Genomic DNA, 22,821 nt, shown 5'->3' with positions numbered 1-22,821 from the left:
ACTCAGAGCTAACTTCCTTTCTAACTTGTGCTGCATTTTTCCGTGCATTTGATATTAGTTCCGACTCCCTATAAATCATTGCAATCTAGCTGCATCTTTTCCTTGTCCCCCTATAAACTTACTGTACCCTACAACTGCTTGCCAAGCTACATAAATATTTCCCCCACCCACCCACACTTAAAGTATACAATTTTAAAATTAATCCTGGGCTTACACGATTTATATTGTTTTTTTCCTTAATCCTGCTCTAAAGTGATATTATATTATGCTGACTGCAAGGAACACAATACCTTATAAGTGCATTTTTTGCTGGAGCCTGGCATAAGCTTTGGGTAATTGCTTGCTATTAAATTCTCCTCTCGCAGTTATTTGTTGGGGAGAGTTTGGCCTGAGGATTTTCCAATTGCTTCTTGCTTTATTTTGCATGCATTTATGTATGATATTTTCATAAGGAAAACAATGTTTCCCATTAATTCAGTCACTTGTGATTTGGATGCTGATGTGTAATTCCTTCCATGGCCCACTGGAAATGGCAGGATGAATGTCAGGCATCTTCAGTTGTGGGTGGTAGGAGTCTGGAAACCTATATACTCTAGGGCTCATGGTGCTTAAGTTGCTGCCAATGTGCTCAGCAACAGCTCAGGTGTAGGGAGCCCAGGCGGATGTCATTCCCAGTGCACCTAACATCTATGCTTAGAATATGGAACCCCTGGGAAAGCTTTGTTTCCCATGGCCCTTAGTCCCAGAGGTTCCACCATACCAGTGTATCTAGCAGAGGTTTGTGCCCACTGGGACTAGTAGGGCAGCAGTCAGGGAGCCCAACAGTAGGTGGAAATACCAGTTCATGGAAACCACAGGAGTGGAGAGTGCTGAGATGATGTCTAAGGGCTTGCTATTGGGGCATCTGGTTGGCCACTGTGAGAACAGGATGCTGGACTGGATGGGCCTGATCCAGCAAGCTCTTTTCTTGGTCTTAAGTTACACGGTCTTTCTTTGCATCCTTACTTGACCTGCACCTGACATCGCCTGGGCATTACAGAAAAAGATGCTTGATCTCTGAATCGTCGTACCTGCAATGGAGTTCTTAATGAACCAAGACCTAAATACATTTCTCAAAGGTCCCAATTTACAGGGAAGTCACTCAGCTCAGTCTGTATGATACATTTTCTTCCAGGACTTGTATGGAAAGCTTATCTTTAACCAGCATGTGTTACGCTTACAGACATTGCCAGTGGGCTTCTGAAGGTCTTGTGAGTTACACAAAGGGTAGCAGGTGTTATTTAGGCTAAATTGACCTTGAAATTGATTTCTTTATTTTATGACTTTCTGAAGGGAGATTAGCACTATTTCTTTCTTCCCTTGCAGTGTGAAACAATTTACATGGTAATAGATGGTTGAGACAGTCAAATAAATTGCTGGAAAGTGGTATTATTCAGAGGTGGCAATATGGATCTTGCTTGCATTGATTTCTTAGCCTCAGGGATACACTGATTTTCTAACATCTGGGGGCAAAAAGCCCAAATTTAATTCTGCTTTAAAGACAGGTATATGGGCAGTATTGTCTTCTGTGGCCTGGGATTTACTCTGAAATGATTTTTTTTTGGCCAAGCACCCATGTGTTCCTAACAGCAGGAAAAAAAGTATATCATGTTCTAGTATGTGGGGGTCTTCCCCAAGTCACCCCACCTCCCCATGGATGCGTTACTATTGTATGCTGCAGTTCCATATGTAATGCATATACTGCCTCCAAAATTTCCACACTGCCTGTAGCAGATTGTGTGTGTGTGTGTGTGTGTGTGTGTGTGTGTGTGTGTGTAGCATGCTAATGGGTTTGCAATTGTACAAGTCTGGATTTAAGGAATGGGGAAGCTGTGGCCCTCCAGATGCTGTTCCACTCCAACTCCCATCAGCCCCAGCCACCATAACCAATGGAGAGGGATGTTGGGAGTTGTAGTCCAAAATATCTGGAGGGCACCAGGCTGGGGAAGGCTTGCCATTAACCATGGTGGATTCCAACAGCATCTAGAGAATAGCAGGTTGGAAAAGGCTGGGTGTGATGGAAGAGACTATGAAGCGTTACAATGTGAGGGGGAGATTTAAGGATCAATAAAACTCAAGAAAACACAGGGAACAAGCTGCAATACATCAATGGTTAAACAGACAAAAGCCAATCACCATGGGCAGCTACTGTGGGGAATATGTTGTCCTTTCATTCACTTTTACTCCTGGTACAATGAACTTCTGAGAGGCAAAAAGAATACAATGTGTAAGTAGCTGTTAAGGTTATATTGAACAATTTAGCACCAAGGTTGCATCACAATTTATTTAGCCTAGAACTTGTACTTTGAAAGTGGGAGGGAAACTGGACGCTACCTATTTGTGAGCCTTCTGACAGCACTACCTCACAGGGTTGTTGTGCAGATTAAATAGGAAAATATATATGCCACTCTGGGCTCATTGTAGAAATGTGACAAAGAAATAAGTTCACTCACTGGTAGTTCTGGTAACAGCACCAGTTGGGTTCTCCCATGTTGGAGAGCGCCATTTCTAAAGTGATTTTTACCCACACATTGGCTCTCATTCTGATTTGGCTTCATGATTGCACCACGTAGCCAATGACATTTGACAACTGATGACATCTGAAGCCAAAGCAGAGTGAAGGCAACAGTTCATGTCCTCTCTCTGATTTGGCTCCTGAGTAAAAACAAAACCTATCTGTACTGTGGTTGCTGCTGCTACCAGGATCTCCAGTAAATCCACAGCCTGCATCCTTCAAAATTTCCATAATCCAGCCCTGCTGCTGCGGCTGCCAAAGAAAAGTTGGATTGGGAAGAATTCAGTTCAATCCTGTTTAAAATCATATTTACCTTTTGCCACAAAGTGGTAGCCTTGAGATTTGATTTCTCACACCCATTTTTTATTTTGTCCTTCCTCCAACAGACTCAAGGAAGCACACATAGCCTTCATTTCCCCCCTACAACAACCCTGTGCGGTAGTTTGGGAAGAGTGGGAGACTCATCCACTGTACTGTGCAGCGAATGAGAATTTTCCTCTGGTCTATCTAGACTGAACACTCCTAGCCATTATGTATGTGTCAAATTCTACTCTCATATGAGAGTTTCTCATGCCTCCTTCTCTCTGTCTTAATTCCAGGGCTATAAATCTGATGCTATGGAGCTAGGCTGCAGTGCCAGGAATCTTCCTCAAGGTCCAGTAAGTCGAAACATTTTGCTGAATGGATTAGATTCTGTAACTGCATTTTGCATTCTTTTTGGTGTGTGGCTCTTTTTGATCATCCATCAAATGCAATCTTTTCCTTCTTCTTTTTATAAAAACCCTGAGATGGATCGTGTGCCTCTTGGAAATAAGTGCATCAGAGTTTGCTAAATGTTCTCAAAGGTTCAGATGTATGACTTTAGCAGACTTGTGATTTGCTTGTCAGATGGAGGGAAATCGTTCAGAATAGCTGCAACTTGAGTTCATTAGGGAACCTGGTAAATCCATCTTGCACTGAAGGGCTTTTGAGCCCTCGTTGTATTGATGATCACAAGATGGAGTGCACCTGACTTTTGTGAATAAGGGAAAGCAATGCGGGTGGGGGGAGGCTTTTGCTATGTTTTCAGTTAGATGATAGCTGGAATGTGTATTTCATGCCATGTCATCCAAATCATGCACCACTTCATGTCCCCAGGATGGGGAAGCCATGTGCAGTATAGATCTCCAATCATCCCCACTAATAGCCTCTAGGAGGGAGCAAGGGTGTGTTCAGAACTCCCAGATATTCTAGCATCATTCTGAGAAAATGTCTTTTGGGGAATTTTGGTTTAGCTCTAGAGGGAAGCTCAGAAACATCATTGCCTGTTCTTGAGCACTGCATAACAGAGGGAACAGAGAGAATGGAACCCCAAAAGGATGGATGAACTGGACCAGCCCCTCGTTGCAGGAAGGGTGCTATTGTTCTTGGATCTGATGGAGAATTTATGCATGAGCCACTATGGGCATAGCCAGGATTTATATGTGTGTGGGTGGGTGGGGGAGAACATCAGTTAGTTAAGTATTTTTATTGATTTCCTTGATTGGGGTGGGGCAGCTGCCCCCTGCCCCACTTGACTATGCCCATGTGTGCACCACTTAAAGTACTGAAGTGATGTGTACATTCAGGTTTACCCTTCTCCTCAACACTGTGCGTGAGACTCGGTCTCATTGGGCGGGCAAAAATAACCACTGACCAATGATTGCTGATGTTAAAGGTACATCTTTGATTCCTTCCATTCTATACCAGCCACAATAGTGTTTTGATTCTGTTGTCTTCAGTGTTTTCAGACCAGCAACCCACCTTTAACCCAAGTATGACTTTGGGGTCCCATCTTTCTTTCTTTCTTTCTTTCTTTCTTTCTTTCTTTCTTTCTTTCTTTCTTTGTACGGTAGTAGTACTGCTGTTGCAACCTACCACCAGTTGAAGGCCAGTGCTTTAACTCAGAGAGGCAGTTTGCACAGCTTCTAAAATCGTGGAAGGAGTTTATGAGTTTGATGAAATCCCCATGTAGAGTTGCTTTTTAAATATATATCAAAATGGAGATTGACTCAGAGCAGACATAGGCAAACGGACCTCCAGATGTTTTTGAGACTACAATTCCCATCATACCTGACCACTGGTCCTGTTAGCTAGGGATGATGGGAGCTGTAGTCCCAAAACATCTGGAGGGCTGAGTTTGCCTGTGCCTGACTTACGAGTTCACCATAACATCATTTATTGTGGACAGAAGATGCTCTTTACCTCCATTAACTACGACTAGACATGTAGTTATAGTAATAAAGATTATATTTATGAAAATATAACTTAGTGGATCTGCAAATAAAACCAAACATCAGTTAACCTGTTGGTTAAAATTCTCATTCCTGCCTGGACCAAAAACTAATTAAACCAAATGAGAAAAAAACACACCACAGGAATCCCCAGCAGTGTGAAGTAAATGCAAAGTAGGATTACTAAAGCCATTTGGGACACCCCCAAGAAAATTCATATTCAGTCCCCAAACAGGTGACTAGCCAAGCCCACACTGCAAAGGAGGGAGGGAGGTGCAGGGGCATAGGGATGGGGGTGCAGGGAGTGGGGTCCGCCCCAGGTGTCATCCCTGAGGGGGTGACAAAATGGCACACCGAGGGGGGGCACTTACCGTGGGGCGTGGCCTGCAGTGCACCCAAGCCACGCATCTCTCCTGGGAGTAACGCGGTGGCTTGGGGCCCTGTGCTGCCTGAAACAGCAGCGTGGAGCTTGCGTCTGCCAGGCAGACTCTGTGGGCAGCTCTCCCTGCCCCTGCCACTCTGGGTGCCAGAGCAACTAGCTACGCCCCTGGGAAGGTGCCATGAAGAGAGAGAAGAGTTTTAGGTGGCACAGGCTTATAAATCATGATCCTTCCCCCTTCTCAATGGGTCAGTCATCCCCCACATGGCATCCCTGCCTTCTCCCCTGCAAAAAACCATTAGAATCTTTTTTCCCAGGGTGTGGCAAATTTCGTCCTCACCCAAGGGCAGGAGCAGCATTGTGTGTTGACTGTTGGGGTGGTGTTTAGAGGCTGATGACATGGGCACCTTACTTGGGGTGTTTTGTTTGGGTGGGCTATGTCCTCAGCTGTCCACTGCTGTACTGGGATGGGCAGTGAAGAATTTGTATCTGTCATGAGAAGACTGAATCACAACACAGCAGGGACATGTCTTGCAAAATGATATAATGCCGGTGGGGAGGGCGCTTTGGTGGACCGTGGCCTTTTCAAACCCCAGGGATGGAGTAATGGTTTGTTCTGCATGCTGGAACTGCGTGATCTATGGATGCTCTCCAGTTATACAGCCTTAATGAAGGCAGGATTTGCCAGGGAGGACATCACCGCGCTGTATGTTGCTCTCATGGAAAAGATGCTACTTACCCAAATAAGTTACAAGCTAGCCTCTGCTGTCCTGGCAAATCTAATTGTGAGACCGTGTGGAGCAACTGATAGCTGCACAAATTGTATTGCTCCTCCTGAGATTTTGTGTACTGCATAATAAGTGTGCCTTGATAGCTGGTATTCAGCACAAATTCCTCTGAATGCACATCAGCAACGCCAACATCTGGGTGCAATTCTGCTGACGCTGTTCTTGCAGAGGCAGTGGATGAAAATAAGCAGGTTTTAAAACACACACACACACACACACAGAGAGAACAGAAAACGGTGGTTTCAGAGAGAAAATAATGTGCTCTGATATTCAGTAGTTTATGCACGTTATCCTACATCACTAGGTTGTAAAGAGGAAACATTAAACCTATCTTTTGCTCACGTGGCCTTGCCCACTTGCAGTAGAACAGATCTGATTTGGTGCAGTCCCTTGGCCGTGGGGAGACGTTCCCTCCACCCACACCCCTGTCACAGGCAGTCTGCCTCTGAATGCTGTTTGCTGGGAACACAAGTTTATCTACATGATTGCCTTACCCCACATATATGCCCACTTGACTACTTAGATCCATGCACATAGGCACTTAGATGTCATGTGATACTCATTCTGCATTTTCAAGGAATCAGTCTTTTAATTTGGTGGCTCTTGTGCTTTGGAACTCCCTGCCTATTGAAACCAGGCAGGCTGTTTCACTGTAGTCTTTTTAACACCTGCACAAAACCCTTTTTGTTTACACAAGCCTATCCAGACATGTAGAATGTTGACACATGTTTTAATCAGGTTTTTATCTTCTTGTTTTAATTATTGTTGAAGGTTTCAATTAGTTGGTTTTAACTGCCCCCCCAATCATTTCACTGTTGTCTTCTTCTTTTTAACTTCTTTGAGAGGTTTTTTTTTGCTAACAAGCGGTATATGTATAAGTTTTATTAAGTAAATAATTTCTAAGTTTGGGATTTGTACCATCCTTGAGGTAGGAAATATGCAACAGGAAAATTTCAGGCTGCTAGCCAACAAGAGAAGAGAGGGTTGATTGCTGGGCCATTTTAGAACAGGTGGATTTGCAGGAAGCATCCAAGCAAGGTGGAAAATAATGCAATTCCCTCTCATTCAGTCCTACTCCATTCTTCATTTGGCTTCAGATGAAACTGGCATCTTTGTCATTGCTTGGATTGTGCCTTAGACATGATCTTGTAGCTTCCTGAAGAGTGATGTTGGTAAACATCCAGTCTCTGGAAGAAAAGCGAAAAGGGCGTTGATTTAGAACAGCTTTGTGATTATCATTTTGAGAAGTGAAAGGTATTAGATTAGACAAATGCACGGAGGATGCATGCATGTCAATGGCACTGGATCGATTATATGGGTTCAGGAACCACCCACCCACAAAACCTCTGTCTTGCCAGGATTCAAACTCAAGTGTGTGGACCCTCATCCAGCCAAACACTGAGTCCAGGCATTAATCCAGGGCTTGCATGGCCTCTTCTGATCCAAATGTTGCAGAGAACTAGAACTGCATATCATCTCCACACTGATGACACCTCTTCTGTTGATCACCAAAGTGCTCTGTTGAGACCACAGAGAGTTTCAGAAGTTCATTGCTTTAGAAGGGAATCAACCCCTGTGGTGTCTGTCGGCCTACAACCCATTTTTCATCCATTCCCATTTTTCATTTGGCAGACAGTCTTCAATTTTTATTTCACACCACGCTGGAGGTGAATTACAACTGATCATGAATTCATAGAGCTACCAAGCGAGTCAGTTGGCTTGTGAAACAGGCATTAATGAGCGGTTACAATTTACATAACACACACACACACACACACACACACACACACACACACACACACCCAATCTAATACAGGAGCTTGCTGCTGGAAGTTTTCTGTATTGTGAGTGGCACTTACTTGTGCTCTGATCAAAGAGAAATTGGTTGCCTGCCACCAAGGGAAAGACTCTGTTTCCCCCTTCTCTCTTCCTGGCACAGCTGCTCTAGTTTAAAAACCTATTAAAGTGGGATCAAACTCATTTTATAATACTGATAATCCCCCTCTGCCCCTCTTGCAGCAGTTAAATGCTTTATTAAAGACTCGATGGCCTTTGGCTCAAGTTGGTATAAAACTATTTCATTGGTGTTGAAATTGCACTATGCATGTTGCAAACTGCCTGTACACACTTGCCTGTGCAATGGAGGCTGGTACCCAGTGGGGCTGAAAGGGTGGATGGCAGGAAGCCCAACAGTAGGCGAAGCCAGAGCACATGACAGGCAGGAGCAACTCATTCTGGGTTTTTTCCCCTTCCCCTCCCTTTTGAGTTTTACAGATGCGGGAAGAGGAAGCTGTCAGTGAGGCAAAACCCCTGGGCAGCTTGAAAGTATGAAGGCAAGCAACTGGGGGCTGGCTGAGGGCAGACTGAGCTTTATAGGGGCAGTTGTCCCATTTGCACCAATAGAACAGCCTGCTCTGTGCCAATGTACTTTCTTGGTTCTAGAGCCAAGACTGTTCCATTTACCAGCCCTCTTTCTCCTGCAAACTTTCCTGCCTACAAACCCCTCAGGCCCCACTGCATTCCACCATGCACTAGATGGCTGCCGTCATGTGAAAGACAACAATCCCATGACTGCAATCATGGAGCAGGAATCCTAACAGGAAGCTATGCTCTACCTCCACAATCAGAGTAAGCAATGTTTCTGAATACCAGTTGCTAGAAAGGCAGAGTGCCCTTGAGCTTGGATCCTGCTTGAAGGGTTCCTAAAGGCACCTGGTTGGCCATTGTGAGAACAGGATGCTGGACTAGATGGAGCATTAGCCTGATCAAGCAGGTTCTTATGTTCTTACAGCTGGTACAGGCCAAAGAGGGATTTGGGTTAGTGCTGGTTCAACCCAATCAATAGTCCAGGCATGTGGGGGGACGGGACCTTTTTCAACCAGAGGGTCATATTCCCCTCTGGACAACTTACCAGGGGCTGCATACTGGTGATGAGCAGGCCAAAGGTAAAAGCAGGTAGATGTTGCAATTGTATGGTATGTTAGTGTCAGGAACTGGACTGAGGAGGAATGATGGAGACCGCCCTCTCCTCCTTAATGTTCCCGAGGAGGACAGTATAGATTTACAACAGTGGTTTCCAGAAGGTCATAGTTCAGAGGCTGCAGGGGGCAGAAGCTGGGAGATATTGGGAGAGGGGCAGGATGAAGCAGCAGCACCCGGGGAGAGACAGCTGACAGACTCAGTGTCTTTAGAAGCATTCCTGACCCCTCCCCTTTCCCAGGACCTGGCAGACATTGAGAGGAGGAGAACAGAAAGCTCAGAGGCAGAAAGCACAGATGGGCTGATGCAGGGATGATGTAGAATAGGAGAGATGGAAGGGGTGGGATTTTACTCAGAGCAACGCCATTACTGAAGTAGAGGCACCTTTTCTAAGCCTCTCGCTGTGAATATTGAATAAAAGACTTGGTTAGAGCTCTTCTTGTTTATCTGATTCTTGGCTGCCCAGCGTGGGAGGGATCGGATTTCCTGAAGCCTGACAGTCAGAAGTTTCTACACACACCCTTCAGTATCTTCCATCCCAGGAAGCAAGCAGGATTAACAGAGTCTGAGGACACATTCCAGCCAAGCAAAAACACTTGAGGAGAGTGAGAAGCAGGGCCAATAGGAGGTGTGGCTTGGAAAGGGGTGTTCTGAGGGCCAGATAGAGAAACATGGAGGGCCACATTTGGCCCCTGGGCAGAGGGCCCTCACCCTTGCAATAGTCAAAGCCAGCAGCAGACTAGAGTGCTGGGATTCCAGGTCTCGCAAGAGTTTCCCCAAAATCCAGTAAAACACCACCCCCTACAGCAGCCCAGTTTGGAGAGCATTGCCCAAGCACAGCCTTTAAGTTTCCTCCAATTTCCCATCTTGGTATCCTTATCAGGAATAACAAGGCAATATATATCCCTGTGAGTCCCCTAAAATTAGTTCTCTCCCTACTCTTCTGACACAAACCTCAGCTGTGTGACCCCCATTGGGAAGCCCTTCAGAAACATAGCAAACAGAGGGATGTGCCTAGTTAAAACAAGTGGCTATATAAAGTTCCACACTCAGATAACGAGTCTGCTATCAGTAGATCACGGGTGGCCATGCTTTTTCTGTTGGAGGGCTGCATTTCCTTCTGGGCAGTGTTTTGAAGGCCACATGCAGGTGGTGGATGGAGCCAAAGGCAAAAGTGGACAGAGCAGCAAATTAATTTTTTAGCTTTGTATAGAAGTGCTACCCACTCCTTTCTGTCCTCCATCCAGGCATGCAAAGGACATTAGTAGAGTTTCCCAGACACATCCTAGCCTGGCAAAAATACTTGAGGAGAGTGCAAAACAGGGCTGAGGAGGGCATGACTTGCAGAGAGGGTGTGTCCCAAGGGCTTGGATGGGTCCCAAGGGCTAGATGAAGAGGTTTGGAGGGCCACACTTGCCCCCTAGGCCTGAGGTTCCCCACCCCTAGTATATATGATATGGTAGCCATATCTACAGGCAAAAGTAGAGAGACAGGCTTCAAATCACTTGGTGGCGCTTCCCTCTGGAAAAAAAAAAAAAAACACTAGCCCTTAATACTTCTAGTGGCATTCAATCTCCCTCTAGAGCCAAATGGGCTGTGATGGCTCCCATTCAATGTCTGGAAATTATATCACTATCTATTGCAGTGTTTTGCCCTCTGCTAAAGTGCCCTTATTTTCCTTCCCATTTCTGAAAGTTGTGCAAAATATTGATATTGGATAACAAGAAACAATCACGCTTGGGTCTGTTTGTTTAATCAGGAGACTATGAGAAAAGAGTTTGGCTGGATGGGAGAAGTCTTAAAGGTAGTTCAATGTAGGCAATAATGATTTTTCTCCTTTTCGTCGTCTTTTTTTTTTTTGGCCAAGAAATAAAATTGCTGCAGGAGTGCAGTCTGTGATCTGAATGGAAATGAGATGCTGAGCTACCTGAAATTACCTGACCATGCGTCTTCAAGGGAAAGACGGCATTTGCTCTGGTCCAGCAAGGCAGATGTCTGGTCAGAAAAGGTAGTTGCAAGGTTTCAAGGCACATTTAGTGTGTCATGCATGCAACATGGGTTTGCTTTTAAGCTCTTTAGTTGCCTGTTGTCAACTGCACTGGAGCACAAATGGGAACAGCAATCCCAAACCACCTGTGTCAGGAGCTATATACACACACAAACCTGGGCAGAGTTGCAACTAGGCTGCTAGTACGTTGGGAGCCTGTAGACTGCAATAACCAGGTGTGGCTAACTCTTTTTAGTCAATACACTTCTTGTAGGGCCCTATGCCAGTCCTATGGATAACATACATGTATGCATATACAGCATAGATACCGAAAACTTACACAGGCACACAGCACTCTCTGGATTCTAGTCAACTGCGTTTTACTCATGGAAATTATTCAGCCTCAGTAAGTCATGCTCATTAATTTTAGTGAGTCTGCTCCGAATATGGCTAATGTTAGATAAAACCCTCTCTTTCATGCACCCATATCTTTCTTCCCCATACCAAGAACCACATTTCCAACGTTCCAGGGGAAACACGTCAGTGGTGGGCAAATCCAGAAGCAAAACTGGGCAGAGCAAAATGTGTGAATTTGACTTTTGCACAGTAGGCTGCTTTCTGTACAAACTCTCACTCCCACCACCACCCTAGTATCCTCTGTCCAGGCCAGCAAGAAGCATTATTGGAGTTCAGTAAATGCCATTAGTCCAGATGCTAAACTGGGAATCTGAGTGCACACTCTCCCAATATGCAGATTTTTGTACGCAATTTTACCCAGTACACACATTTTTGCAAGCAATTTTCTCTAATGATATGAATTTTTGGATATTACTTTCACAGATCTCTGCATTTTTATGCACTTTCCTCTGATACATGCCTTTTTTGTAAAATTTTTGGGTTGAATAACGGCATCCTAAAATTGGGAAAAGTGTGAATTTTGAAAGATAGCTGTGTTACAGTTTGCATACAGGTTTGGGAAATGTAAATTAGGTAAATTTGCATTAAAATGCAAACCAATCCAATCTGCCCCTTCATTCTTAGTTAAGCGTGCCATGGAAACAAATTTCGGGCACGTTTTCCTTGAAATATAGCTTCCCCTCTATGCTTCTATTTATAACTGCTTGCACAGTGTGATTACATATGCATTTCTTATTATTATTATTACTAATAATAATTCAATTTAAATCATGTTGTTCCTCCCAAAGGAGCCATCGGTGGCAAAAACATAATCATCATCAACAACATTAATAACAGTAATAATAATAATTTGCGAGGACAAGTTAGTGTGGGAATGTAGAGAACTGAACTTAAAATTGGAAATATCAGGAACTGAAAGTGTGGTTTGTTTATCCCTACTCTCTGCACATTCTGTTTGGATCCTGACAGTGCGAGCAGATATATAGGTACTGCTGCGAAAAGAAGGTAAACGGCGTTTCCGTGTGCTCTGGCTTCCGTCACGGTGTCCCACTGCGCCAGAAGGGGTTTAGTTATGCTGGCCACATGACCAGGAAAGCTGTCTGTGCACAAACACCGGCTCCCTTGGCCTGAGAGCGAAATGAGAGCTGCAACTCGATAGTCGCCTTTGACTGAACTTTACCATCCAGGGGTCCTTTACCTTTACCTTTAGTTGCTTGTGCAATTGTTGTTGTTTTTTTTGCCAAGTTGATACTAATGAATGGTTAAGGATAAAGAAAAAGAGAAAAGAATCCTGTCTTTCCAAAAGTCTTGTTTCCTTCCTTTCGAGACACAGAATCATGTTGACAGAAATGTGTTGACGGCAAAGAAAAATGCAATGCTGAGATTTCAAGTGTGGTGATCAGATGCCATCTAGTGACAATTTCTAGGAAGTTGTGGTTCATGATATCTATGACTCTGTCCCATTTTAAAAGCCACAAACTTGATATTTGGGTTCTTTGAAGTGTGTTACGTTCCCCCTTTTGAATATATGCAGTTTTTCTGGGCATAAATTCAGAGCATGCAATTTTTTTTTTTTACATATTCATTTGTTCCTTTGTTTGTTTCAAATATCCATGCTGCCTTTGTACACACAAAGAGCCTTCAAACTGGCTTTTTAAAAAAATGCCCAAGAGCAAAGTAAAGGGGGGGGGGGAAGGTTTACAAATAATGGAAGATAAAAAAGGCACATTGGCAACAAGGATGAAATGCTGGGTAGCCTATCCCCAAACAGAGAACAAAAAATGGCAGTTCAATCCTCACAGGGTTGTCTCAGGTTCATTAATTTAAATTGGTCTATTATGGGTAGGATTGGGTACAACTTGTTGGAATTAATGGGCCTATGTTGTGTCCATTCATTTCAAGGGGTCTACTCTGAGTTGACTTCGCACTGGATCTCACCAAACACAAAAAGCTTGTGTCCTACCATAATTACACAGGGCACTTCCTCCACAACTGCCCATGCCAATGGCAGGTGATCATGGCAAGGAAAAATCACATCCTTCTAATAGAATACTCATTTGGTGATGTCAGCAGGACTGTAGCCCAAAGAGGGCTGCGGAGAAACAAGAGAAAGCTACCTGCATTCATTCATTAGATTTCTTACCTGCCCTCCACCATAAGATCACAGGACAAGCTGAAATAATATATCAATGCAATATTAAAATATTACAACAATTTACATGGGAAGAATAGGATGGGTCCTAAAAAGAGAACATGTTGGAAGTTGACAGAGAAAAGAAGGAACTTTTTCCACGCAGTGCATAGTTAAACTATGGAACTCACTTCCGCAGGAGAAGTGATGGCCACCAACTTAGATGGCTTTAAAAAAGTATTAGGCAAATTCATGGAGGATAAGGCTGTCAGTGGCTACTAGCCATTATGAACATTATGTTCTGATTCAGTATGCTGTTGAATCCCAGATGTTGGAAACCTCAGGAGGGCAGAGTGCACTTGTGCTTGTAGACTTTCTCATTGACAACTGTTAGAGCCCTGGCGTCTCTTTCACAAAGCCAGGCGATTTTATCACATGCCGGTGTGAATACTCTACTATTGAGCTACAGCCCTTCCCTTTAGGAGCATACATGCACACAGCCACTTTTAAGTGGCAAGAGAAACATAGGAAGTTGTCTCATACTGTCTCAGGCCATTGGTCCGTCTAGCTCAGTAAGGGACAGACTTTGGTCTTCCAAATTTCAGCACCTCTTTTTCTAGAAAAACAGCACTGGTAAAAATGCTTCCTGTTTTTGCGATCGTAACAGAAGAATGAATGTAAATTTATGGCAGGCATTGGCGAACTTGGCCCTCCAGATGTTTTGGGACTACAACTCTCATCATCCCTAGCTAACAGGACCAGTGGTCAGGGATGATGGGAATTGTAGTCTCAAAACATCTGGAGGGCTGAGTTTGCCTATGCCTGATTTATGTAAATGAGTGCAAAGGTACAGTAGGCTAGTTTACACACACACACACACACACACACACACACACACACACACACACCTCCCTCCAGATGAGCAAGAGTTCATGATCAGAGTTCATGTAGACATTTCAGCCAGGCAAATATATTCAAGGGGGTACAAAGAAGGACCAGAGTGGGGTGATGGCCTGGGGTGATGAGGTGCTGTTTGAGGATGGTTATGAGGGGCAGATAAGTGAGCCCTAGAGAGTCACATTTGGCCCCTAGGGTCAGAGGTTCCCCACCTGTCAGAGCTGTGGGTGTCTCTCCTCACCACAGATGCCATGGGAGCCTCTTGAAGTTTTTATAGTCTTTATTTACAATATTTACAATGGGTCATGAAATATACTCAGAGTCGCAAAGTGATTTCATGCTCTTTATTCAGCTCATAGTGGTGAGGAGGAATGAATGAAAGTCCCCTCAAGGTATCTGCTTTATATACATTATTTACACAATGGGCTGCACATGATTGGCTAATTCCGGAATTCTACTGTAAGCCAATCAGGTTGTGGATTCACTTCTATCTGGAGCATGATTGGGTGGTTCCTGCCAACCAATCATATTGCTGCATTGTTCTAGGACCAATCAGACTGCTGCATTCTGAATCCTATTGTTCTAGGACCAATCAGACTGCTGCCTTTTGGATCCTATTGTTCTAGGACCAATCAGACTGCTGCAGTTTGGATCCTATTCAACTCAGTACATAACACCCCTCCCCTCTAAGTTCCAGTCCTGCCCGGGAGGTCGCATTCATAGTCCTCGAGGTACGCCGGTGGCCTACGTGTGCGTTGCGGCCTGGGGTGTTCCCTGGTCCGGGGTTCAGGTTCTGGCTCATGTTCCAAGGATGCTGGCTGTGATGGGCCTGTTTGGTCTGGTGCAACCGGCTCGCTCAGTCGTGGTTCTGGTTCCGGTGTCCTTTCGGCCTCGCGGGTCCTCTCTGTATTTACTGATTCTGCCTCTCCTGCTTGCCCCTGCTGCTCTATGGGCCTCACTGCCCCTCTGTTCCCTTGGGACTCCTCTGACCTTTCCTCCTCCTGGTTTTCTCCCGGGAATCGTCGCCGTATCTGGTCGCAGTGGCGGCGCCAGCATTGCCCTCCATCCGTTAGCACCTCGTACGACACGGGACCAGTGACCCTGGTGACTGTGGCGGGTACCCATGCTGGGCCTGCCCCAAAATTCTTTGCGTACACTGGGTCCTGGGCCTCGAAGGTCCGGGGGTTCCTGCCTTCCCCCACCACTACCTCATCCTGAGCTCTATCGGGGTGAAGGCGGTCCAATCTGATTGCAAGGCGCCGACCCATTAGTAGTTCAGCGGGGCTCCGGCCAGTCGTTGAGCTGGGGGTGCTGTGTTGTGCTAGGAGGAATGTGGCAAGGCGGTACTCCCAATCCCCTTGCGTCATGCGGCTAAGGGTGTCCTTGGTGGTCCGCACCATGCGTTCTGCTTGGCCATTGGTGGCAGGGTGGAATGGCGCCGAACGGATGTGGCGGATGGCGTTCTGCGCTGTGAAGGTTTGGAATTCTCCTGACGTAAATGCAGTCCCGTTGTCTGAGACGAGAGTGTCAGGGAGCCCGTGGGTTGCAAACAGCCTGCGTAGTACCCGGATGGCTGCGGACGTAGAAGTGGACGGTACCAGTGCGACTTCCAGCCATTTGGTGTAGGAGTCCACCACTATGAAGAATATTTTCCCCTGAAAGGGGCCAGCGAAGTCCACATGCAGGCGTGACCATGGTGCTCGGGCGGACTCCCAGGACTGGACTGGGGCCCTTGGGGGATCTGGGCGGGATTCTTGGCAGGCCTGGCAGTGTTTGACCCAGGCCTCTATCTCTCCGTCGATCCCCGGCCACCACACATAACTCCTGGCAAGGGCCTTCATTCTTACTACCCCTGGGTGTGTCTCGTGTAGGGCTGTGAGGACCCTTTTGCGGAGGGGCTGGGGAACAACGACCCTGCTTCCCCATAACAGGCACCCCTTGTGGGCCGACAGTTCATGTTTGCGGGTTGTGTAGCCGGCAAATTCTGGCCCGGGGCTGCTGCTGGGCCATCCCCTCCACACCCAGTCCAGGACCCGGGAGATGACCCTATCTTTCTTGGAATGGTGTGCAACTTCTTGTGCCTGAATGGGGCGGTCGGGAAGCAGCTCCAGGCTCATAACCTCTTGTGCAGGTGCTGGGTCGGGGCCTGTTTCCGGTAGTGGTAGCCTGCTGAGGGCGTCCGCATGGCCCATTGCCTTCCCAGGGCGGTGAATCAGTGCATACTGGTAGCTGGCAAGGAAAATTGACCACCTGAGGACACGAGGAGACAGCACTTGGGGGGTCTGCTTTTCGGGGGCAAACAAGCCAAGCAAGGGCTTGTGGTCAGTCACCACGGTGAAGGGCCGCCCGTACAAGAAATCATGGAATTTTTTTACTCCCTTCACGATTGCCAGACCCTCCTTGTCGATTTGCGAGTAGTTCCGCTCGGTTGCGTTGAGTGTCTGGGAAAAGTATGCCACCGGTACCTCTCTTCCATCCGGGAGTTGGTGTCCCAGGACAGCGCCAATGCCATAGGGTGAGGCGTCGCATGCTAGCACCACCGGCAGCCTCTCGTCGAAGTGTGCCAAGACCGAGTTTGAGACAAGCAAGTCCTTGACTGCCTGGAATGCGGCCTCCTGGCGCTGGCCCCACACCCAAGGGGCCCGCTTGTCCAGGAGTCTGTGTAGGGGCTCCGCTACCGCCGCCTTGTGGGGAAGGAAGGAATGGTAAAAGTTCAATAGTCCCAAGAAGGCCTGAAGTTCAGTCTTGTTCTTGGGCGCTGGGGCATCACAAATGGCCCGTACCTTGTCCCCAGTCGGGTGGACCCCTTCTGCGTCCACCATAAATCCCAGAAAGTCCAGCTGAGGCACTCCTAGTAGACATTTTTCCCGCTTCACCTTGAGACCCGCCGTCTGGAAACGGTGCAGAACGGTGCGGAGGCGGTCCTCAAACTCCTCTGGTGTGGGCCCGGCAATCAACACATCATCGAAGAAGGGGGTGACGCCAGGAATCCCTTTAAGGAGAGAGTCCATTAGGTTCTGGAATATGCCTGGTGCCACGCTGACACCGAATTGCAGCCGCTTTACCCTGAACGCTCCTCTGTGTGTCACAATCGTCTGTGCCTCTGCTGTGGCCTCATCTACTGGCAGTTGTTGATATGCTTGGGCCAAGTCCAGCTTGCCAAAAATTTTCGACCCAGCCAGGGTGGCAAGGACATGGCTGACCACTGGCACTGGGTATGCATGGGCCGTGAGGGCCTTGTTTATGGTACATTTGTAGTCTGCGCAGATGCGGACCGAACCATTCGGCTTGACGGGTGTGACGATTGGGGTTTCCCAGGGGGCATTAGGCACCGGCTCCAGCACTCCTTGCTCCACGAGTCGGTCCAATTCCTCGTCTATACGGGGTTTCAGGGCGAACGGGACCCGGCGGGCCTTGAGCCTGACTGGTCGTACTGCGGGGTCAAGCTGTAGAGCAATGGGGGGGCCCGTATACTGTCCCAATTTCCCATCAAAAACCCCCGGAAATTCCTTGCATATGGCGTCCACGTCCACTTGTAAGGTAGTGTGGTTCACCCCGGTGATGGCTAGCCCCAGTGGTCCAAACCATGCCAATCCCAGTAAGCTAATGTAGGGGCCCTTGACCACAAGCAAGTCCAGTTGCCGCGTCTGCCCTCGGTATTGCACCCTGAAGGTCCCCACCCCCATTGTGGGGACCTTACGTTTCTGGAAGTCCCGGAGGGTGAATGGGGCCGGCCTGAGTTTGGGACCCCCAGTAGGACACAGTTTCCTTAAGGTCCTTGCCGAGATTATGGATAGAGTTGAACCCGTGTCAAGCTCCATGCGGCATGGGGCCCCCTCTATCTGTACCTCTACATAAATTTTCTCTACGTTGGGGTGGGGCAACTGGTATACCTGGAAGTCCGTGAGCTCCGTCGAGTTGCCTTGGTGTGTTGGGCCCCGGGACCTGGGGCTCTTGGATTGGTCATCTGATGCCTGGCGTTGGGTGGGCCGAGCTCGACACACCCGGGCGATGTGTCCCAATTTTCTGCACTGCCTGCACTCTGCGTTGCGGAAACGGCAGGTCCTCCTCTCGTGACTGTCTCCACAGCTTGCGCAGTTCCCTGCTTCTCGTCGAGGCAGCTGTGGTATGTGGGCTGCTTGAGTGCGCTGCTGTACTCGGTGCACCTCCTCCCTGTTGGATCCTGAGTCGTCGGTGAGGTCTTCGTGGTGGACCCTCGGTTGGGACGGCTGGCTCGGCCGTGCCTCTTGCGTCGACCTCTCGGCAGCTTCCGTTGCCAGGGCCTCCTCCAGAGCGACCTGGAACGTTAGGTCCTTCTTAGCGTAGAGGCGTCGTTGCAGCTTCTCATCCTTCAGGCCACCGACGAGGCGGTCACGAAGCATGTTCTCCAGCTCTGAGAAGTTGCAGAACCGGGCAGCTTGGCGGAGAGAGGTCACAAACCCAGTTATGGTTTCCCCAGGGGCTTGCCGCTTTGCATAGAAGGCATTCCGACGAGCCACCACAGAGGGCTGTGGCGAAAAGTGCCCCTTCAGCTGTTCCATTATTGTTTTGTATGGAACAGTAGCGACGTCTTCGGGTGCAAGGAGAGCCCGGGCGATTTCAAACGTCTCCTCTCCGCAGATGCTGAAGAATATTGCCCTCTTCTTGGCGTCTTCTTCATCGGTGACCCCTTTGGCTTCTAGGAGGAAGGTGAAACGGGAGGCGTACGCTTCCCAGTCTCCAGATGCTGGGTTGAACGGCGAGAAGCTGCTGTCGGTTGCCATTCTGAGTTCCTTGTGTCCCGGAGCTGAAGCCTGGATACACGGTGCGAGGCAGCGGTGCGGCGGGTGGCGGTGCTGCGGTGCTGTGTGTGGCAGTCAGCTCAGCGGGATCCCACCTTCGTCGCCAGTGAAATATACTCAGAGTCGCAAAGTGATTTCATGCTCTTTATTCAGCTCATAGTGGTGAGGAGGAATGAATGAAAGTCCCCTCAAGGTATCTGCTTTATATACATTATTTACACAATGGGCTGCACATGATTGGCTAATTCCGGAATTCTACTGTAAGCCAATCAGGTTGTGGATTCACTTCTATCTGGAGCATGATTGGGTGGTTCCTGCCAACCAATCATATTGCTGCATTGTTCTAGGACCAATCAGACTGCTGCATTCTGAATCCTATTGTTCTAGGACCAATCAGACTGCTGCCTTTTGGATCCTATTGTTCTAGGACCAATCAGACTGCTGCAGTTTGGATCCTATTCAACTCAGTACATAACAGGTCATTAGCACATCGTGCATCCATCAGAGTCATTCAGTTCAGATCTCTGCTGAGGCCTGCGTTTGCCCTTCCAACAGCTCATAAAATGGCAAAGTCTCCTGCCCCGTTGTTCCGCCCTTCTCTTTTCCACACGGATCTTTTCCCCTGATTCTGAGCCTGAGCTTAACCCCTGCGTTCCCTGTGAACTTTCCGTCTCCCCAGCCCTTTCTGGGCTTATTCCAACTGCTCTCTCCTCATTGCCTCGCTCCCCCTCAGGCACCTCGTCCACATCTACCGCTCCCAGGCCCACCTCCCTCTGGAGAACCTGAGACCTCTGGTTCGTCCTTGACACCACCCCACCATGATGAAAGAAATGACTTGACTTGGTAAAGGAGAGAGTGGAGCCAAAGGTGGAGCTGAAGCAGAAAACCTGTTCAATCAGGAATCGCTCATCTGTTGTTGAATGCGGAACCCCAGCCACCCAGCCCTGCTGCCTTGTTCTCTTTCTAACTGTGCCCCTTGCCACTATTGCCCACTGGATAATAGTGCTTACCTTTACTTACCATTCAGCTTGGGGCTTAGCCACTAGGTGAGGTTGTAGCTAAGCCGAGAGTCAGGACCAGTTCCCTTGTACGATAAAGATAACGGTGCATTTCTCTCTCCTCTCCTGCCCTTCTTGGATGCAGGCAGTAAGATGTAATTCTCTCTGTTGAATGCTACTCGGGTAGATCCAGGATAGAGCGAGGTCTTAAAAAATAACATGGCCCCCAAAGGCTCTTCTTAATATTATGGTTGCGCTAGCAGGGCAAGGAGGGGGAAATCGCTGTGCGCTTTCTGCAGGGTGCCATTTAATCAACTGGTGCTGGTGACCATGAAATGCCCGAGTGTTGGGAACATACGCCGAGAAAATCCTGGCCAATTTGTGCATCAAAATACCCACGACCCACCTTTCCTTACTGCCTGCTGAGCCCATTGCAGTGTGTGTGGGAGGCAATGGCTTGGGGGGAACACACACAAAAAAAATTGAGGAGGGGGGGCTTGCCTCTGTTTTTGTGACTTCTGTCTGAAGTGAAAATATATCCCCAGGGATGTTCATAGAGGGGGGGAACTTTCTTAATTGTCTCTCCCCTGGGTTCCCGCTTCATTCCTCAAAGCAGGAGGATTTATCGGGCTATAAATAAGGTGACTCTGAAAGTCATATGCTTTGCTGCTAATCTGACAAAAAAAGAAAAGATATAAGAGGGAAAATAACCTTGCTTCATCAGTGAGAGATTCAGGAAACCATTTGGGTTTTCTTCCCTCTGGATATATTATATATCTCTATGTTCTAAACATTTTCCTGACCTTTTAAGAAACTTTCAAGAACTGGTGTAGAGTAATGGCTAAGCCTGTAAGCTGGAGAGTCACCAGTTCAAATCCGGAGTGAGATCATCAAAGGCCAGTTCATGTGTACAGAAATAGTGAGTGGGAGGGTCCTTTTTTTAACTATACCACTTCAGAAAGGAGATGTGGGGTACATATTGAATATTTCACCATGTCAAACAAACATTCTGGCAGGGAGAAAATTCTAATGTAGTGATATCCTTTATGTTTTCTGTATCAATGGCTCCCCACCCCCCAGCATCATGGATTATTCAAATGAACAATGCCTCCCCTGCATTTTGAAGTGGTTCAGTCGAAGAAAGAACGAGCCACATGCTATTTCTGCATGTCTGATTTGGCTCAAAGCATGATAAAGCAGGCCAGCATTCTCTCATTCCTATCTGCTGTGCAGGGATGAAAGTATTAGCCTACCTTACATGGCTGTTGTGGAATGTTTGTGGAATGTTTTCCACCCTTGAAAATGAACAGCCTAAATGCCCATGTGTTGTCATTTATATGAATGCTGCACTCCAGGGTGGCTCTTGGCAAGATTTTGGGGGTGCTCTCTGACAATAACCTTTTTTATTTTCCCAGACTTTTATTTGAAGTCTTTGCTTTAAACCTTTTCTACTCTTTGCAACAGGCGTTTTTATGTGTGTGTGCTGTAATTATATACATTTTTTCCATTGTGAAGTTTAAATGGTTTTACGTCTTCTTGTGAGTCATCCTGTGAACAAAGCACCACTTTGTTATGGTGTGGACTATAAATACTGAAAGTTAACAAATTGTAAATTGTCTGATGCAAACATGGCATTGAGATATGTGCCAGGTGAGCCTCTTTGGAGAGGACATTATTCCACAGGTGGGGTGCCACTACTTCAAAAAGCCCTTTCTCCTGTAGGTGTCCACCACACCACACTCAGGGAGGGAAGTTGAAAAGTGCTCTGTACTGAATCATATCATTGGTCTATCTGGCTATGGTAAAGGGCCATAGATCAGTGGTACGGCACATGCTTTTTGTCCGGAAAGTCCCGGGTTCAATACATGGCACCTGCAAGTTGGGCTGGGAAAGTCTCCTGCATGTGACAGTCTTTTGCCAGCTCTACCTGGTGATGCGATTGGGGACTGAACCCGAGGCATTCTGCAGGCAGAGCATGTGCTCCCTCAATCAAGAGTGGGTCAATCAGATTTGTCATTGCCTCTTCATTGCTTCCTGTAGGTCAGCCCCAGAGCTTAACAGAAAAATAATAGTGCTTGCAGACACTTTATTAATGACTTTAACAGAGACCCACAAGGGCAGTGCTCGCTTCAGCCAAGATACGGCAAATAGCTACCCATTCAAGGCCCATCAGGCTTTCCAAAATGTGAAGCCTGGGTTAGCGGTTGTTGCTCAAATTGCTTCCAAGAGCACAAATCTAATTCTGTTCCTCCACCACCACTCCTCACATGCTCCCTCTTTTTTTGTCCCTTCCTCTTGGACTGTTAAACAAGCATCAAATTCCTGCCAAGACAGATCTCTCCCAAGTATAGAAGCGAGACGTGAAAGCTTGCGGTGGAAGGTCACAGAAAGAAGTCTGCTGTTCTTTGCTGCTTTATTTATCAAGGTTGGAGGGCAGCTGACTATTTAATGTACAGTCTGCTGTCTTAATAGAAAATGAATGGAATGTACAGAATGTTTACAGATGTCCTGGCAAGGCAAGATAAGGTTAGGAGAGGCATTTGAGTTCCCAATGAAGACTGTGTTAGTTAAAAAAAACCACCCCTCTCTTTCAAATAGGCATGTGTGAGAGTGTGTGTATGACGTGTGCTAGATTTATTTATTTTTACTCATTGAGAT

The 22,821-nt window shown here is 47.1% G+C and overlaps 1 protein-coding gene across 17 annotated transcripts in view; it reads left to right on the top strand.

The window, feature by feature from the left end:
* Nucleotides 1-22,821, top strand: part of RBFOX1 (RNA binding fox-1 homolog 1) — a 1,446,067-nt gene that overhangs the window by 131,396 nt on the left and 1,291,850 nt on the right. For all 17 annotated transcript variants that reach the window (XM_083585208.1, XM_083585181.1, XM_083585184.1 and 14 more), the window contains exon 2: nucleotides 3,154-3,213. In XM_083585208.1, the coding sequence (XP_083441334.1) occupies nucleotides 3,154-3,213 (60 nt within the window). The remainder of the gene's footprint in view (nucleotides 1-3,153; nucleotides 3,214-22,821) is intronic.

The sequence above is a fragment of the Podarcis filfolensis genome (genome assembly GCF_964270895.1).
Source record: "Podarcis filfolensis genome assembly, chromosome: 14".
Taxonomy (NCBI): Eukaryota; Metazoa; Chordata; class Lepidosauria; order Squamata; family Lacertidae; genus Podarcis; species Podarcis filfolensis.
The sequence above is the reverse complement of the archived record's forward strand: the minus strand, read 5'-3'. Positions and strand labels throughout refer to the sequence as shown.